At 35.8% G+C, this 18315-nt stretch overlaps 1 protein-coding gene across 1 annotated transcript in view; it reads left to right on the top strand.

Moving 5' to 3' along the window:
- The first annotated feature begins 459 nt into the window (after nucleotides 1–459).
- The window catches only part of LOC306873359 (cAMP-dependent protein kinase catalytic subunit PRKX-like), a 43227-nt gene continuing 25371 nt past the window's right edge, over nucleotides 460–18315 (top strand). Inside the window, exons 1-2 of the mRNA XM_079422596.1 lie at nucleotides 460–1133; nucleotides 16547–16715. Coding sequence (XP_079278722.1) covers nucleotides 971–1133; nucleotides 16547–16715 — 332 coding nt within the window. The 5' untranslated portion in view covers nucleotides 460–970. The remainder of the gene's footprint in view (nucleotides 1134–16546; nucleotides 16716–18315) is intronic.

The following is an 18315-nucleotide window of genomic DNA, read 5'->3' as shown; positions in this document are numbered from 1 at the left end:
GCTCTCTAACTCTGTATTGTATAATTTTGTTCAGCATTATGTTAAGTATTATTTGGACACATTCACCTAGAAGACTGAGAATTACAGTGCCAGTATATATAGCACCATAGTATATTAGCGACTATGTGCTTTGATGAAATGGTCAAGAAAAAAATAATTTATATACAGCCTACATCTTAGTAAAATTAAATTAATAAATAGTCCATCTTGTCTGAAATGTGAAAATTCTCCTGACAGAAAGACTCGTGCTACAACGTGTCCTCCCCCGAAATAGTATCCAGTACCTAAGGCGTGGTGATGTCTACATGTGCTACAAACCACAGGGAAAATACGTGCACTCAAGCCGTCACTCAGGAAGTGCCCCGCCTTTTCAGACGTTCGATTGGATAATACAGACAGCGCGCTGCATTTGATTGGTCGACGCCGCTGTCTGTCAGTTTTCAAGCGTTTCTCTGCTTCCTTGCTGCTGAGCGATGTTTTGAAGGGGAAATGGGTTCAGATTTCTTTGATGAGGACGGAAGGGGGAAGTAAATAATTGAAATGTCTCTAATATCTGGCAATATACATTAAGCGACTATCAACCAACGTCCATGGCGTTTTCTTGATCCTGAAAAAATTCGCCTGGATAACCTCCTGGATTCGTAAGACTGAAGTTTGAATCCCGTCTTTGTTAACGTACAGTAGTCGTACAGGGGACGTCCGTAATAAAGTATAGAATAAATGACAGTACCATTGACATGAATAGCTTACAATTTGAATGACTTTATGTTTACTAGTCTTTACTGTTATTATAAATTTCTGGCTAACAGGCGATGGAAAGCAGAGGGTCACAGTCGTGCGAACAAAGGATATGTTAACTTGAATATGTTGTATATTATCAATAGCTCGTTTTCCAAAAGCGGAAATACTAGACTTGATATCTAGAAGTGGCCATTAATGTGGCTAGAGTTACAAAATCACACGGAAGAAGATGGCAGCAACTAAAGGCAAAGCTGGACTAAATAATGAAAGCAGTTCTGGTCGGGATAGCAGCAGGACAGACGCAGGCAGTCCCACGTTATCCGCAGGGGCCGCATCCCTGACCACCAACAGGACCTACACGCTAGATGACCTGGACACCATTGCCACTGTTGGTGAGCTAGGCATTATGCATCAAATTAAAACACGTTTTCTTCAACAAATATTTCCTAAAATGTGTTCATGCTCTCCAAAATGTGTACACCCGTGTTTGTAATTTTTAGTATGGCATTTCAAGGTTCAGTTTTTGATCCTAAGCTTACCATTTAGACTACCCAACTATACAAAGAGACAACCTAGAGCTGTATAGCAGCATATTAAGTTGCCCTGGGAATTCCCTTGGGGATGACTGCAGTAATGGGCTGTACACCTGCATGCTTGCTTTGCCAGAGCAAGACCTAAGTATAGTTCAAAGTTATGTTTTGTTGTTTGTTACCAGTAGAATTTAGTCACATTTAAGCTTATTTTATATTTAATTGAGGCCATTCACGAAAACTAACATTTCATCTGCCATTTTGAAAGTGAGGCTCATATGGGAAACCTCTGAAGTAAAGGTAAACAACATGAACAAACTGCTGAGCAAACTATGAAATTTATCAGGAGTGTCTCCCTCCATATATCTTTTGAAAGGGTGAATGGCATTAACTTTTCATGAATGAAAATAACTGTGAGGGATAAATATACACAGATGTCTAATTTTCACAACACCAGGAAGATTTTTGGAAAAATGTATTTTCACAGTTGCATCAGCCGACTGCTCAACACCCAAGTAGTACACAACAGTACAACCTATATAACAGTTTTCATTCACAATGACTATGTCTTGAATACAGCTCTTTTATGATGAACATGTTTTTATGATTTCTCTATTCAAATTCAAATTGATATTTTGGGGGGCATAGTCACAAATATCAGCAGGATACAATTGTGCTGATATCATAATGAAGAAAAAAGGCTAACTGAAGCATAAAGCAAAGACATTAATACTTTTATTAGTCAAGAATGCATTAAATTAAAGTGACAGTGAAGGCATCTATAATTTTACTTTAATGTTGTTCTTTGAACTTTGTATTCATCACAAAATCTCATGGTCTCAGTCTCAAGCATCAAAAAATGTATCATGGTTTCCATAAAACTGTTAAGCAGCACAACTATTTTCAACACTGATAATAATGTTCCTTTAGCAGCAAATCAGCATATTAGAATAATTTGTGAAGGATCATGTGACACCGAGGACTGTAGTGATGGCTGCTGAAAAATGACATTTTAAAATGCATATCAATATATTTTTAAATTGTAATAATATTTCACAATACTACTGTTTTTGGTGTGCTTTTGAAAGTCCACCCTATCAGCTGCTGAAATCCTCTTCAAAATCCAACCCATAATGTTTTTCTCGTCTACATTTTATAATGGCAAATTTACTTTGTAATTTACTACTTCTAATTTATGCTCATTCTTTTCTTGTCTTTAAAACATAAGCCAATAAGAGAACTCAATATCAAGTATTTTTGTTCTTCCTCTTCCTTTACGCCCCTGAAGACCTCTCTATCTTAGTTCACTCACACCTCTAACACATTTTAATTAGTTTCATTACACACCTTCTCTTCTACTCCCACATTTGGCAGTGAAAAGTAATTTAAATACATACGTGCCTTGCAAACAGATGGAACAAGGCCCATCTGACAAGGAGTAAATCTCATGTGACTGAATTGTATTTGTTAATAGAATGTTCAGTTTCTAAACAAGCCCCTCTATTTATATTGAACTGCATGGCAACAACATGTTACCTCCTTTCTGAGCACCAAGTGCTTCTTCGTTCTCATTAGCACCATGTGATTTCAGGCAAAAGCTGGACAGGATTATTACTCAAGCCATAGAACAAACATCATGACTAAGAGGACAATTTACATCATTCTAGTCTGCGCTAGATCCACCAGTGATGTTTTGCCGTAGATGACAGTCATGTCACGTACATCTTGAAGACTGCTAATATTAGTCCTGCCATTCTATTTAAGGCGTCCTGTCTTAGTTATTAGTAGTTGTGGCGATATCTACTTCTTTTAGCTGGACTGCATGAAACTGAAAGGACAGCTCATTGTTTAAGGGCCTCAGGGTGAGGAGGAGAACAGTTCATGTCTGGGAAAAAAAAACAGGTCAGGTCGGAATGTGTGCACAGGCATTTTGCACGTGTCAGCATGATTTGTTTTTGTTTTTTTGCTGTTGTTAGTTGTTGTCACACTGTATTTTGATGACGGTTGATTAAGATTCCCCTTGCTACTTTTTTTAATCAACACTCAGTTGCACAGTCACAGTCAAAAAAAAAAAAAGGATAAGCTACAACAGTTAAACATGTCAGCTGTAGACAGATGGACGAACTTCACCATGACCAAAGCTGATGCTAGAATAGCAGTAGGCCTATGCAAATATTTTCAGATTAAATATCTAAAAACATTTCAGTGCATCACCCATTTTTGCCTCTATGTAAAAAAGTGAGCTAATTGCAACTTTGAATCTCACTGTTTTTCCCAAATTTCTCGTAATTACATATTTTGTCTAGTAGTTGCAACATTGTCACACAGTCACTTTATCATACTCTAGCTCACATTAACCTTTTTATTTATTTGTTTTATTCTAAAGCAGAAACCGTCTTCCATACTGTACACTGTAAATAGTATGTTGAAACGCCATCTCAGTCCCTCAACCTTGTGAGGTTTCAGTTTCTCGAGTATAAGCTTGTCATGCTGGATTCCTGTTGGCAGTGCTGGCTAGCAACAGTGAGGGTAAGCCAGGCTCTGTCCAGCAGCATTGAAGCTAGGGATGCACTGGTTGACCGGCCCGCTTGAACACTACATTGTAATCATTCGCAAACATGTCATTTGTGTGGAAGACATTCGGCAAAAGCACAACAAACACAGAAAAACAGAGACCAAGAAGCAAACAGCCGTTGGTTTACTGGCGCACAAATAAGATCCACATGCTGAAGTTGCGTGAGCGTATACTGTATGTCCGTGCCCTGCACAAGCGTAGACAGTGAACGGTTGTTCAGCGCAGCTTCTCACGTGTTGGATGAGAAATGAAACAGACTAACTTGTGACAAAGCTGAAATGCTTCTCTTTGTAAAGAACTTGCATGCACTAGGGATGTGCGCGAATAGTCGAACATTCGAATATTCGGTCTGTAATTATTTTTCGAACAATAAAAGCACTATTGGAATTTTACTATGTGTTAATTTGCTGGCCATAAATGCAGGGAATCCATGATAAATCCTAAAGTGTTATTACTACATGCACTGGGTGGCGCTGTGGAGTGTGTTAAAGGATTAACACGCGTTCGCGACGTCACGTAATACGCAATGACGTTGACCGAGTCAGTAGGCTTTTTAATATTAAAACACCCAGGATACGCACAAATGGGCATTTTAAACGATAAACTGACACAAAGACATTTGAATATGTGTATATGGTCCTCCTTCCACATATTTGTAAACACTGACTCGGTACTTCCGCCTAAGTCAACCGTGACCTTTTCAACGTCATTGCGTATTACGTGACGTCGCGAACGCGCATCACAGAACAGAGCAAGGCGAGCATTTGTGCTTATAAAACTTAAACTTTTTTATTTATTTTTGAAATGACCGATCGTTTCGCTAGATAACACCCTTATTCATCGTCTGGTATCGTTTAAAGCCCTTTGAAGCTGCACTGAAACTGTCATTTGGACCTTGAACCGTTTGGGTCCCAATGAAGTCCATTATATTGAGAAATGTTTTCATCAAAAACCTTAATTTCTTTTCGACTGAAGAAAGAAAGACATGGACATATTGGATGACATGGGGGTGAGTAAATTATCAGCAAAAGTTTTTTTTAAAAGTGAACTAATCCTCTAAGTTGATAGTATTTGATCACAGAACGTTGTCATCTTCCTCGAAAAATTTGGATTTACATTGATCTAAATGATCTGACAAAATGTAATTGCTTCTGATCAAATGAATTAGTGAAACTGATTTATCATAATACAATGAGAACAATGAGAAATCATGACATTCCAAACACAGTCGACTGAGGAAAGACAGCTGTCCATCACTGCATTTACGACTGCAGGTGAGCGCAGCTGTACTACGATTGAGCCGAGAAGAGAGTTTATCTGATAGTGAAATTATCTTCAGACATAAAGTATTCTCGAGGGAGAGTGGTTTAACACAAAGCGCTAAGAAACTGTTAGCACACGTTATCTTTGTCAGCGCGTTCTTATTGTTATCAGACTGAGGGAAAAACTTTAACCCTAGCATGTGGATATTATTGTTTCTCTCAGAATTAATACGTGAAACTATGTAAACACAAATATAGGCTGACTCGAGTATATGTAGCCACATTCTGTACTGTAATTGGAACAGTCTGCTTGATTTTTCCGTTTGCTCTGCTTGATCTTGAATGCTTTTTTTTTTTTTTTTATGTATTTTTGTTGAATACACATGCATTCAACCAAAATAAAACCTTGCAATATAACGTAACATTGTTGTAGAACATTGTTGAGTAACGGCTAATCATAAGCTTGTTCAGAAATTGTGACAAAAACTTGATAATTAAAATAACGTCTTTCTCATTAAACCTCATTTAAATATTAATATTAGTTTTTTTATGAGTCAGAATATTCGAATGCAAAATTTTCAGAACATGCCCATCCCTAGCATGCACATTAAAAAACCAGAAGCAAACGTCAGTTCTGGATGATTTTTTATTTTACCTTAAAATGACATTGACTTAATTTGATTTAAAAAGCACTGTATAAGATGCAGTAGCATCTTTGTTTTACTAGTTGCACTAAACGTTATTTGATTTAACATTTTGGAATTATTTATTTATATGGCCTACTTTAGTTTTATTTAGTTGCACTGGTAAAGACCTTCTTTCTTTACACCAAATTTAAAAAGGAAAACAAATGCTGAATGCTTATTAAGTAACATCTTTGTTTGAACTTTTGAATGTGTTGATTGTGTTGTTTGGATTGCAGGGCTCGCAAAATTTCTAAATCCCTAGTAACCCTTCGGGCAGGTACTCCTCAGATTTTGGTAGCCCGAAAATTAATTTAACTAGCCCAAATAAAATAAAGACCATAAATGTCAATCAAAAACATTTTCAATACACGAATATCAAGGAAAGAGTTTTATTTTACTATTTACAAGGTATTTGCAGAATTCTTAAAAATCTATTTAAGGCAATTTGAAAAAACATTTCTTATACCATTTAACATATTTAAAACTAAGGCCTTAAAAACTCTTCAGTTTAGTTATATCAAATTTAAGGACCCGTGGGAGCAATGTTCCCTCTAATTTTTTTTTCTTGCTGAGCAAAACTTTTCTCTATTGGGCAGACATTTCGGGCACCTGAGCAAAAACATTCTTTATACCAGACCTGTACAGCAACTTTTAACTTTAATGTGCTATTTATATTTGATTTGACCCTTGATGTAACTAAATGATGTACATTTTAGGTTACCTGAGAAAACATTTTTACTGAACAATACACTGCAGTTCAAAAGTTTGGATCATTTTTTTTTTAAGAAGTTTCTTATGCTCATCAAGGCTGTATCTATTTGATAAAAAATACTGAATATTATTTCACAAAATATTGTGAAATATTATTGCAGTTTAAAATAAATGTTTTCTATCTTAATATACTTTAAAATGTAATTAATTCCTGTGAAGCAATCAGTATTTTCAGTGTCACATGATCCTTTAGAAATCATTCTAATACGCTGATTTTCTTTTTTAAAGATACTTTAAAAATTTTCAAAAAATGTTATTCAGCAAGGATGTGTTAAATGGATAAAATTGATAGTAAAGACTTCTATTGTTAGAAAATATTTCTATTTTGAATAAATGCTGTTCTTTTAAACTTTTGATTAATCAGAGAATCAAAGAAAAAAGTAACACAGGTTCCAAATAAATATTAAGCAGCACAGCAGTTTCAACACTGATAATAAATCAGCATATTAGAATGATTTCTGAAGGATCATGGAACACTGAAGACTGGAGTAATGATGCTGAAAATTCAACTTTGATCACAGGAATAAATGCTATTTTAAAGTATAGGTATTAAAATTGGAAAGCAATATTAGAAATTGCAATAATATTTCATCATAACTGTTTTTTCTGTATTTTTGAAATTAATTAAGAGCAAGAGACTCAAAGTCAAAGACTCAAAAACAAGGTCAATTATTTATCAGGTTTATAATATAGCCCTAACATAATATATATCAAAACAAACTATTTAAACTGATAGAATGGAATATAATAGAATACAAACTGAAGCAAAGCTTAAGCTGAGATCTGTAAGTACAAATGCTTGATTCTCACATAATTATCGGAGCAGCCTCACAGTTTTTTTTCAGACCGAATACGTAAGTGCTATTTCCAAGAAACAACGATCTTTGTCATATCTGTGATTTACTGTACAAGAAAATTGCTTTGTGGTTTAGGGGAAAATGTTTTTCATAGCATTTTGAGAGGCGATCTCCTGTATAAAAATGGATCTGAAGTGTATACTATAGCATTAGGCCCAGCATAAATAATCCAATTTGCAGAGCTTTTTGTGGGATGGTAGAGATTTGCACCCTATGACAAATGATTTAAGCTCCTATCTGAATGCTCTTACCGTTACATTGTCATTAAAATAATGAGGAAATAATTGTCAGAACTCACTCTTTTCTTGGGTTTTGCTCTGATTTGATTCATGGCGGAATAGAGAATTAATGTGGATAATACAGCACAAGTGTTCTTTTGTTAAATAAGGGAAAATGCAGCTAAAACATTTTAAGGCATTTGATATCACAGCATGGCTAAATGCAGCTCAGTGAAGCGTATTCCTGCCCAAAAAATATAAAGTCAGATGTGATGGCAGAAAATTAATAAAAACACAGGTTTCCTAGTTATAGGCTGAAAATGTGCTTGAGATTTGCTTTTTAAAAGAACCTTTACAGCCTTTATAAAGACCAGTTTTAGAATATGGTTTACCAAGAAGACTTCAAATAATCCATTAATGATGCCATTTAATGACTCAATTAAGGCATTCATTAATGGATCAAAATAAGGTCAGTGTCTCATAATCATGGTAATTGTCTGATAATGGTTAAGGTTGGTAACTGAAAAGTAAAAAACTACTCCCATATAGAAAAAGTGGCATCTGCCACCCGAAACAAGTAATCTGACTGTTTAGAAAACTGGAAATATAGAAAATATAATGTAAATTCTGGATATTTATTCAAGCTGTTGAAAAAAAATGCGAATTGAAATTTGTACACTGATACCCAGCAGTGCACAGCAGTTTTATATTAAATGCTTAGCAACAGCCTGGAATAGAGAAATGAGCACTAAAACCTGGAAATGTGTTAGTATTTTTGCACTTACAGTTCCATAGCCCTGAAATCTATTTGCTCAAGGTATTTTCACTTGTTATATTTCAAAAAGGTTAAAGGGGGCCTATTATGTCCCTTTTAACAAGATGTAAAATAAGTCTCTGATGTCTCCAGAGCGTATATGTGAAGTTTTAGCTCAGAATACCCAGATAAATTTTTATAGCTTGTTAAAATTGCCACTTTTAGGGTATGAGCCAAAACGCGCTGATTTTGAGTATGTTGCTTTAAATGCAAATCAGCTGTTGCTCCTGGAGAAGAGGGTGGGGCTTCAAGAGCTCAAGCTCTGGCATTAGCAGTGCTAGCCTTTGCAAATAAACATTCCACTATTAGTACAAGCCTGTTATCTTTATAGAAAGCATACTCTGTTGCAAAGTCTGTTATATGATTATACTGTGCATAATAAATTTGCGTTTATGAATTACACAGACGGGGAGCACGGCGGGATTAAAATAACAACATAGCTGGTCTCATGCTATGACAAACTTTATAAGTCCCACTTCTGATTATGAGCTCGACAATTTCAAGCTATCAACTCACATTGCTTTCATATGCAACTTTTAACTATCACATTCCTATTCACAATCATTCTTGAAGGCAGCATCAGTGAAAACAGGCAGAGACAATGATAGCTTTAGCAATTAGCCTTACAGAGTGCCAAGAAGCTCTTCCAGAAAGGCAATTTGGAAAACAAACACGTAATACTTACTTTGTCTGGAGCTGACGTTCGCACACGAAGCGTTGGTATTGATTCCTAAACATTTAGGGAACATTACAGATTTTTTCCAGGATATTTCCTTCAAAAATTAAATTTAACCATAGTGTCCTCGGCTCAGATGAGGGGAGATTATGAAGGCTCCTATGTTCATTAGTGCATCCCAGTGCACAACACTTGTAATGCCTCTTAGGCGCTGACATTGTATATAACTCCAGTAATTGCGGACTGCAGCTTCTCACTCAGGGCTGTGTTTATGCTAATAGGGCAGAAAGCGTCACAAATGGGTGGGACTTTTTCCCTTCGGTGACGTGAACAGAGGGAGAATCTGAAACGGCTCTTTTGGAGAGACTGTTCATGATTTGTTGGTTTTATAAAAAAATTAGATGGTGGATTTTTAACATGATAGGCTGGTTGTTTTCACACACTGCAGTCACACAACTGTGTTCAAACACCTTATAAAAGGGATTTTTGCATAATAGGTCCCCTTTAAAGAAAGGATGCTCAATCAACCAAAAATCTAAGTTTTGTCTTTCTTGAAGAAAATGTGCAAAATTCACTATAAAATAACTTAAACTTTATTGGGCAATTCTTAAAAATGAAATAGATCTATAACGTGTAACACTTGTGGTGTTTTGTTTTCTTTAAGCATTTACGTGGTTGCTAACAGGTGACTAAATGCCTACAGAGGTTGCGGTCATTAAACGTCATCACGCCAAACAGGAAAACTCATCTACTCACTTTTACAGCTTTTTTGTGTTTACACTCTTGCAAACTATTTGAATCCAATCGTTCCTGTTCAATTGTGAATGAAGAGAATTTAGACTTTGAGCTATGAAGGCTATGCTATAAGATTGCATTGTGTAAGATGCATACAAATTATATGCTGATAATGTAAAATATTCACTAAGCTGTGGGGTGGGTTTACCACATTATTTATTGACAGCAGGAAGTGTATTCTGTTAAATACTTCCACAAAGCGCATTTACTCTACAAAGCCATATGTGGTTTATTCTAAAAGAAAGGGAGTAGAGGGAAAGCTCATTTCTTGTTTTATTATTATTGTTTCATTATCAATGTATCAGTCCTTCAAAGCACCAAAGAGTTGAATAGCCTATAAAAACACAACAAATGATAGACCTTGATGGAAATTTCCAAATTTAGCTATGTATAATCTTTTTTTACCATGTAATATATACTTATTTGTGATTATTTTATGTTTTCTCAATACGTGATTCATATCATATCTGTCTCTTGATTGATGCACATGCATGGTTGTTGAATATAACTAAAAGTCTGATGCATATGACACTATGGCTGCACAATTTTTCTGGTTAAAATTGCGATTTAAAATGTAGGCCAGTAAAATGTAAGAAAATACTAATTTTATTTTACAGAAATCTATTGTTTTACAAAAAACTGCAAGGTTATTTGTTAACATGCAGGCAGCCTATAACTGTACATGATACTGTTATGATAAAAATCTTTGACAGTAATTTCTTTCTTTTTTTTTTTTTAAATCGGGCGTTATGTCAAATCAAAAAGTCCATGTCTCTAATATGAATTATAAGTCTTTTATGCATCCACTATGGGGGAAAAACAACTTCTGTTCACTTATATACCCTTCAGAAAAACATGGATTATCATAGGTTTACTTCAAATTTCTTTAGAGAGAAGCATTATTTTTCCTATATAAATTTGGGAGGATGTTTGGCATGTTGCTTTTTCAGATGCACATTATAAGGGACTCAAACTCAAAGCACTTGCAGAGATGAGCAGCATTTACTACTGACACTGTGCCTATGTTTATTTTATAAAAAATCGTAGCCTTTGCGATTTAATAATCACATCAATCAAAATGTTTGCGATTTCGGTTCGATTTTGATGAACCATTCAACCATATATGGCACACAAAATTGTAAACACTTCTAGAGTTTCAAAGTCGTCATCTGATTGGTTGAATTCTACAAGATTTTTGTTCTTTAAAGTTCCACCTGGGAACCAAGATGTCGTGATGCCAAACCTCTCATGGAAGATCATGATTGCAACTTTGATAATGAGCTCTTATCAGGATCAACTAAATGCTGGATTTTTAAAAGTATATGAAATATGTAAGTTTACGGCATCTACTCCTTAAAATATTTCCGAGAGTTTTACACACCAGCCTGTTATTGTGGGGATATTTCCACGCCCCTAAACATGATGTGGCAAAAAAAGGAAACATGATTGGTTGTTTTACCTGTCTGTCATATGGCCTCTTGGCCAGTCTTGACCATTCAAAGCTGCAATGGTTCCCAAACCTTCTGCCGTCAGTCTGGCTACTCAAGACTAGGCAAACTGTGGCTCACTCACAGTCACAAATTATTTGATCAAGGTACAAAAGTATATTTTCGAGAGATTTTTTTTAAGTCTGTATCAATATAAATTATTTTAGAACCTGACTTTGGATTTGAATCTGGCCTTAGTTATAATTTTAAGATATAGTTCTATAGTCAAAATGCATCAATGAATCCATCTCTTGAGCTTAATAAGATGGAACAAACATCACCCCACCACAAGCAGACTTTAGATTTATTAAGTAAAACTGTCCTTGGCTTGCATATAAATTCGTTTTTTTTTTGAGTTTTTACATCTTTTGTTGATTTTCAGATTGAGCTCATTCGGATCAGTTCACGTTTACATGAAGGCTTTTCAATCTGATCGAGCCATGAGTCCAGTTACTAACAGATTATTTGGGTGCATGTAAACGTAGCTATCGATTGTGTCTGACCAATACGAAGGTGGAGGAGAATAATGAAGCATTGTGTCTGTCATATTGTATTCTATAGTGACTGATTTTTTCACTTATAAGTTCACAATAACAACTCCTTTGATGGTTTGAATGTGTTGCTAGCTGAATAAGATTTCCCTTTAACAGGCAGGAAACATGATGTAATAATGTGTCATCAAGTGTCTTGCTTCACATGTTACCAGTCCCGTTCCCTCCCCTCTGACAGCCAATGCATTTGTTTTCTTCCATGCTTGTGTAACCATGTCAACTCGGTGATCTCTGAACAAAGATTCCTTGTGTCAGGTAAATGTGTTAAATGCCAACATTCCATGTCAGTTATTCCATCAGTATCGTAGCTCGTAACTCATCACAATGTAACTACAAGGAAATTTAGGTCGTCTGAAACTACCCTGTTACAAAAAGAGCAGAGCTTAATTCGGTGTTCTGTACAGCATTAATCATTTTGCTTCTAATTCTGTTTCTAGACTTTTTTGAAATCTAACTCTTATGACATTTACGCTTTCATTTTTACTGTACATGGAAAAGCAGCCATGAGTCTCAGTACTGGATTGTCCTTTTATAATGTTACTAGGCAATGGTTTTATTTCAGAAATTCCATTAAAAAATATTTTTTAGGGCTGCAAAATTATTAATCGTGATTAATACATGTATATATTATGAACATTTTTTAGATTTATATAAAATATTTATATCTATATATAATATAAGTGATATACAAGTATAAATATATATATATATATATATATATATATATATATATATATATATATACATACATACATACTGAACAAAATTATAAACGCAACACTTTTGTTTTTGCCCCCATTTTTCATGAGCTGAACTGAAAGATCTAAGACTCTTTCTATGTACACAAAAGGCCTGTTTCTCTCAAATATTGTTCACAAATCTGTCTAATTCTGTGTTAGAGTTCACCTCACTTTTCTATGCAAAGGAGATGTGTTGCACTGCGTGAGGCAAATGGTGATCACACCAGATACTGACTGGTTTTCGTTAACACAGATTTAGACAGATTTGTGAACAATATTTGAGACAAAGAGACAAAATAAAAAAATATTTTGTTTACATAGAAAAAGTCTTAGATCTTTCAGTTCAGTTCAGATTGAGAAACTTGAAGACAATAAACATACGATTGGGACAATATATGGTTTATCTGTGTTCTTCAAGCAATCTTGGGTATTTTTTATAAGGATAAAGTATGATATCTGCCTCATTCTGTGATTTTTGAAATCATGTCTGATCACAAAAAGTCATTTCAAACACTTGACTTATGTTATTAAGTTAATTTGGAGAAAAAGCATGTCAATAAATGGTATCTTTGTTGGACAACAGGTTTGTAAACAGGCTCATACACATGCAAAACTGTATTGCACATGTGCTACTGTAGTAAATTTTTTCAAGGCTCAGACCGATTTTTTTGTCGCACTGTACAGCCCTAACCAAATCTTAGTTCCAGATTGTAGAAGTAGCTCATCTTTTAGCAATATACTCCTCCTCAATTTAACGTCCACCTTCCGCCGTGTCGCTCCACACATTTGCACACAGACCTAGACTTTATCGTTATTAGCGTAGGAGGACTAATTCTTTTAGTGGGGCGAATGTATATCAGTATGTCGCAAACGATAAGATATCGCCCATCCCTAGAAGTCAATGGGGACAAACAACTGTTTGATTCTTCAAAATATTTTCTTTTGTGTTCAACATAAGAAGAAAACTTATACAAGTGTGGAACGACATGAGGGTGAGTAAATGATGACAACATTTTCATTTTTGGGTGAACTATTCCTTTAATTGTATTCCATGGTTTTTATGTCATGAATATATGGTTATACAGCTTTTAAAGCGATCATAAAAATACAAAAAAAAAAAAAAAACCAATTATCAATTTAATACATCTTTGCTGATTAAAAGTATTAAGATTAATTCAAAGTATTAAAAATAAAGTTAAAATATCTCACTGACCTAAAACTTTTGAATGCTAGTGTAAATCAAAAACCATGATTTCTTTTTTCTTTTTTCTTTTTTTCCATCCATAAAAATGTCAAGGGTATTTGTTTTGTCTCGGGGGGGGTCTAGGTAAAAAGTCTTTCTCAAGCAAAAGCTAAGTTAAACAAATAAAACACAAGCCTCTCTGTGGTATCTCAGCTCCTTGGTCCACTTGATCCATGGCCTTTAAATCCAAACAACTGCCACTACTCCACAACTATGGTTTTCCGCCTCTTGACCCGAGTGCTAGTACACGCAGTGTACACCAACTCCTCACATACAGATTTCTGGGCATGTCTGTTCTTTTTTTTCGCCATGATGCTGTAAAGTTTAGTTTGGTTTATCATCAAGGATTAGTTAAGCATTAAGTGTGAAGCTTAGGTCTAAGAACATTTACATTTATTCATTTAGCTGACGCTTTTATCCAAAGCGACTTACAATTGCTATATATGTCAGAGGTCGCACGCCTCTGGAGCAACTAGGAGTTAAGTGTCTTGCTCAGGGACACATTGGTGTCTCACAGTGGATTCGAACCCGGGTCTCTCACACCAAAGGCATGTGTCTTATCCACTGCACCATCAACACCCATATAATATAGAACATATAATAGGATGCATATAATAGGATATAAGAACATATAATAGGATGTATTGTCCAAATAGCCTGTCAAATTGAATAACAGACCTCAGTCCGTCAAGTTAGATAACCTCTCCTCCTCCATCATCACCCTGAACACCGGCGTGCCACAGGGCTGCGTACTGAGCCCTCTCTTGTACTCCCTCTTCACCCATGACTGTGTTCCTGTTTATGGCTCCAACACCATCATCAAATTTGCAGATGACACCACGGTGGTAGGTCTGATCAAGGATGACGATGAGTCAGCCTACAGGGATGAGGTGCAGCACCTGGCTGTGTGGTGTGCCACCAATAATCTACAACTAAACACCCAGAAGACAAAGGAGATCATTGTGGACTTCAGGCGGACTAGGAGTCATGCACACACACCCATCTACATCAACGGAGCTGTAGTGGAGCGTGTGTCGAGTTTCAAGTTCCTTGGCATCCACATCTCTTATGACCTCACCTGGTCCCATAACACCTCCACTCTGGTCAAAAAGGCACAGCAGCGCCTTTACTTCTTAAGGAGCCTTAAGAAAGTTCACCTGAATCCCAGGATCCTTGTGGAATTCTACCGCTGTACCATTGAGAGCATACTCACGAACTGCATCTCAGTATGGTACAGCAATTGCTCCGCATCTGACCGCAAAGCACTCCAGCGGGTGGTGAAAACTGCTCAACGGATCACCGGCACCCAGTTAACTTCCATTGAGAACATTTATCATAAGCGCTGTCTGGGCAGGGCAAGAAACATCATCAAGGATGCCTCTCACCCCAACCATGGACTTTTCACCCTCCTTCCATCCGGCAGGCGTTACAGGTGCCTACGCTCTCGCACTTGTAGGCTCAGGAAGAGCTTCTTCCCCGAGGCTGTAACACTTCTGAACGCCACACCACCAATCTAACCTGCACCTGCTTATTACTGCACTGGTCACAGTACTTTACACACATGCATTTGCACTACTCATATTTTGCACAGACTGCACATTGTTAAAGTTATTACACTATAAACTGTCTATAGTTGTTACTGTACAAGCACAGTAAACTATTTCTATAAAATATTGCACTACTGCTATTTTTGCATAGAATACATTGTTCTATCAATACTTTGCACACTCATCCAGCTGTATTTATTTATTACCACTGTTCTCACGTTTCTGCTGTTCATAATGTGTATATATAATCTGTAATCTATATAATCTACATTGCTCTGTTCATAATGTACATACAATCCCTACATTGCATTCCTATTTATATTCTGTATATACTCTGCTCAATACTGTATATAGCAATTCCACTGTACATTCTGTAAATCATATCTTCACTTACTCTGCACTTATATGTATATAAAACACTATATTCTTGCACTTCTGGTTAGATGCTAACTGCATTTCATTAGCTCTGTACTTGTACTCTGCATAAATGACAATAAAGTTGAATCTAAATCTAAATCTAAAATTGTTTGCTGTAGGTATTGACCTCTAAGGCTTGTAACAGCACTCCGGTGAGACGGAGTAGCCTGTAATTTGGTGGGTGGTTCAAGGTGCCCTGCTCTCTCTGTTACCATTGATCATATGCGTGTAATGTAAGATCTATTACCCACTGAAACCCGTGTCCCTGTACAGTGGAAATCAAAGACTTCTTTGAAACGGGTCGTCTTTGAGAATTTTACTCTCCCAGCTCTGAGTGCCATTCATCTGTGAACAACAAATCTCTGTGGAGAGACCAAACACAAACATGTTTCTATACTCTCAGATAATATTTAAGAAGTGTGTTAAAGTGGTCGTCACAAAAGAATTTATAGATTTGATGGTTTGCTTTGGATGCTGGGAAGAAAAACTGAGCAAAGATGAATAAATTCACCCCCATTTTTAAGTATGGCTTAGTTGTCTGTATATTATGGGTTCACTGTGGTTTAAGAAAATATTTTAACATTGATTTCTACATTGAAGCCGTTCTTCTTATATCAATATTCCACATTGTTTCAGGTACAGGAACCTTTGGACGGGTTTTTCTGGTGAAGGATAAAAAGACAAGAAGTTTTTTTGCTCTGAAGGCGATGAAAATCCCAGATGTAATTCGTCTGAAGCAGGAGCAACACGTGCATAATGAGAAAGAGGTTCTGACGGAGGTGAACCATCCTTTCCTTGTCAGACTGTAAGTGAACACTACACAACATTAACATATAGGCTATGACAGAAATGAGAACACGGTTTACAGATATCTCATAAAAATACAATCGGGTGATTCTGATGACACGCAAAATGCAGCTGGAGGGCAGGAAGTAATTTTTTCTCCATAGGAATCAGAAGCAGAAACTCAAGATGCCTGTGTTTTGCGTTGTTTATGAATGCTCAAATCGGTCAAATGGGCAAAACACAAGGAGATTTTAGAGATTTAATCGACTGGAAAAACGCAGGAAAAAGTGGCTTGTAAACCTGCGTCTGCGGTCGGGAGGAGCCAATCGGATAATGCTCGTGTGTGCAAATTATTAATATTATTATAACTTTTATTAACAAAGACATATATAAATAGATACAAGGTGACCCAGTCCGAATTCACTCAGTGCTAAACGCCACACGTAGACATGATGTAAATAATATTATTTGCAGTTCAGAGAGCTTCACTGATTATAAGGAACCGTGAGATTGCGATAAACAGCATTAGTGATTACATGGAAGCGCTATTTGCTCGTTTTATAGGCTATAATCAAATCAGAATTTAAATAAAAGGAGTTTTACATGCTGCTAACAGGACCCATGGCCAAAAATCGAGTAAATAGTGCTTCTATATAATCACTAAAAAGCTGTCACTCACTTCAGTTTATTGCAATCTCACAATGTTCCGTTATAATCAATGAAGTTCTCTGAACTGCGAATAATATCTTATTTACATCGTGTCTGTGTGTGGCGTTTAGCACTGAGTGACTTCTGACTGTCTCACGCTGAATGCTTGAGGTGGCAGCCTTGGATTATATATTTATATCTGTATTAATATCTTAATATTATATCTTATATCAACAATTTGCACACATGAGCATTATTCGATTGGCTCCTCCCGACTGCAGACGCAGGTTTACAAGCCACTTTTTCCTGCGTTTTTCAGTCAATTTCTTGACTTTTCCCCCCTTATGAACAACACATTATCGTACACGATAAAATCTCCTTGTGTTTTCTCCATTTGACCGATTTGAGCATTCATAAACAACGCAAAACACAGGCATCTTGAGTTTCTGCTTCTGATTCATATGGAGAAAAAATTACTTCCTGCCCTCCAGCTGCATTTCGCTCCACAGCAATGACATCATGTGCAAACAACCTATAGGTTAAGATCTGTATAAACATTTAAGTGTGCTGTATAAACATTTCAGCATGCTTAACTAAAAATATCAATGCCCTTGTACAATCAATTCAGTCAATATTAAACTTTGAATTTGTATTTATCTTTTAATTGATTATAAAATATTTTTTAACTATATACTAGTCTATACTAAATCAGTGGTTCTCAACTAGGGGGTGTCAAGAAATAAAGATATTTATTATTTTATTTTTATATATTTATATATGTATGTATGTATTTGTTTTATTTATTTATATTATATTATTTATTTATTTATTAAAACATTTTTGAAGAGGGATCACATCTTAAAAAACTGGATGTATGAGGTAGTCTAATTTTAAAAGTATGATTTCTAGACCTGGAAAATTCTAGAAGATTAATACACGCTTATAACTCCATGGGTATTTTTATAATGAAT

The sequence above is a fragment of the Barbus barbus genome (genome assembly GCF_936440315.1).
Source record: "Barbus barbus genome assembly, chromosome: 8".
In the NCBI taxonomy this organism is placed as follows: domain Eukaryota; kingdom Metazoa; phylum Chordata; class Actinopteri; order Cypriniformes; family Cyprinidae; genus Barbus; species Barbus barbus.
This window is presented reverse-complemented; position numbering and strand designations above follow the sequence as displayed.